General features: G+C 39.2%; 1 protein-coding gene across 1 annotated transcript in view; it reads left to right on the forward strand.

Annotated features, from left to right (window-relative positions):
- Nucleotides 1-50: 50 nt before the first annotated feature.
- Nucleotides 51-2,225, forward strand: part of SFPQ (splicing factor proline/glutamine-rich) — a gene marked incomplete at its 5' end in the record, with an annotated part of 6,698 nt that continues 4,523 nt past the window's right edge. Inside the window, 4 exons of the mRNA XM_009572669.1 lie at nt 51-239; nt 334-635; nt 749-844; nt 2,218-2,225. The exon at nt 2,218-2,225 is cut by the window's right edge and continues 204 nt beyond it. Of these exons, the coding sequence (XP_009570964.1) occupies nt 51-239; nt 334-635; nt 749-844; nt 2,218-2,225 (595 nt within the window). The remainder of the gene's footprint in view (nt 240-333; nt 636-748; nt 845-2,217) is intronic.

Below are 2,225 nucleotides of genomic sequence, written 5' to 3' on the forward strand. Positions count from 1 at the left end.
GAGGCGGGGCTGCACGCAGTGATGGCTCGAACTGGTCTGCTTCTTTGTAGGGATTTAAAGCAAACCTCTCTCTTCTGAGGCGACCCGGGGAGAAGACCTATACTCAGCGTTGCCGCTTGTTTGTTGGGAATTTGCCTGCTGATATAACAGACGAAGACTTTAAAAGACTGTTCGCCAAATATGGGGAGCCAGGAGAGGTTTTTATCAACAAGGGGAAAGGCTTTGGATTCATTAAATTGGTAGGCTTTAGTATTGTACGTCCATCCGTTTAATTCTCACGAAATCGTTATTTACGACTTGGTTTTCTAAAACTGGATCTTAAACTTTCCTCAGGAATCTAGAGCTCTTGCAGAAATTGCGAAGGCAGAACTGGATGATACCCCCATGAGGGGTCGACAGCTTCGTGTTCGGTTTGCCACACATGCTGCTGCTCTTTCAGTGCGTAATCTTTCACCGTATGTGTCCAACGAGTTGCTGGAGGAAGCTTTTTCCCAGTTTGGTCCAGTGGAAAGAGCTGTTGTGATTGTAGATGATCGAGGTAGATCAACAGGAAAAGGCATTGTTGAATTTGCATCAAAGCCAGCTGCAAGAAAAGCATTTGAACGGTGTACCGAAGGAGTGTTTTTATTGACAACGTAAGTATTTTGCTGCTTAGGATTTTTAGTTTTAAGCTGAACAAAATTGTCGGCTTCTGTTTTTCAGAATGGAGATTCTTATGGAAAAGTAAAATGAGTATTTTCTTGTTCAGCACTCCTAGGCCAGTTATTGTGGAACCATTGGAACAACTGGATGATGAAGATGGTCTTCCAGAAAAGCTTGCTCAGAAGAATCCAATGTATCAAAAGTAGGCACTATCTTTTGGTGTAAAGAGTATATGGATGATGTACATAGTGTTGTCCCAACTCTGAAGGAGATGGGAATAATTTTTTAGAAACAGGCTTTGAAATTGGAGTAGTACTTTCAGTTCTTGGGTTTTTTTGGTAGTAGTTTGGTTTTAGATAATGTAGCATAGTGATTTGTTTAGTATATTCACTAAGCATTACACAAGCAGTTTTCTACATTGTATGACAAAGAAACAGTAAAGCCTAAATAGCAGCCCAATAGCAGATGTTTTTTGGTGTATGTGGAAACTCTTGAAAAATTAGGTATCAACTGTGTGGTCATCCTATTGTTGAGAACTGTCATCTCACTTAAGGCGTATCTCATGTTGATGATCCCATAGGGAATTTACAAACTGATGTTTATGGTATGAAATGAGAAAATAAAATTTTAACTCATTCCATGATTAATAAAAACTAGTTGCCTACGGATTTGCCTTATGAAGCTGATCACTGGGCATAGTAGATAAGAGTCTATAGGAGTCTTTTCCTAGGTAGCAGTTTTAGGTTACGATCTGTATCTTAAACCTGTTTGTTTTATAAATGTTGTATTTTCCCAGATCACAGAAGGCAGTATGGGGGGAGATCCAGTCAGTCTTGTTTGTATGAGAAAGTGTTCAAAATTACTTGCTTTGATCAAAAACTATGAACAGTTTAGAGGCAGTGTCTTTGAAAACAGTGTAGATTAGTATAGTGTTCCTAAAATGTTGAAATACTTTACATTGCTAATGTGTGGAAAGCTTTTGAACTTTACTAGTTTTGTTCCATTAATTACTGAATCTTAAACTCCAGTTTCTTTGTATGACAAAATAAACTGTTGGTCCTCAGGCATTTTGAAAACTGTTTTAAGTTAAAGTGAAGATTACTTGCCTTTGACACATAGTGCTTTGGGTAAGTCGGCACTGAAAAAATCCATCTCTCCATATGCTGTTGTTTTGGGCAGCTGTACCTACTTGGGCAAAGGCCTGTCTTGTTTGAGGATTTTGCACCTGGCAGTTGCCAGCAGTGGAGTGGCTAAGGAAGAAGTTAAGAACAAGATAAACATGCGGTAGAACTGTAAGTGGGAGGATTTGCTTGGATGTGATAGTGCAGGAGTCTATCCATATTTGCTACGCTAGTGGTAGAATTTATTTATATTAAATGCTGCTGTTTATGTGTGTAGAATGCTGCACTGTTATCAGCATTCTGCCACAGCAAGTCTTCTATCACATAGTTGTGAGGTAGTATTTTCAGGGCTCCTTTGATGTTCCCTGATAATTCTGCTCTTCTGCTTGTGATCTTTTATTGACCTTCAATTTCCAGATTTACCCAGTGTGAATGAGCATCTTCCTTTCTGCAGGGAAAGAG

The sequence above is a fragment of the Fulmarus glacialis genome, unplaced genomic scaffold, assembly GCF_000690835.1.
Source record: "Fulmarus glacialis isolate BGI_N327 unplaced genomic scaffold, ASM69083v1 scaffold34772, whole genome shotgun sequence".
Taxonomy (NCBI): domain Eukaryota; kingdom Metazoa; phylum Chordata; class Aves; order Procellariiformes; family Procellariidae; genus Fulmarus; species Fulmarus glacialis.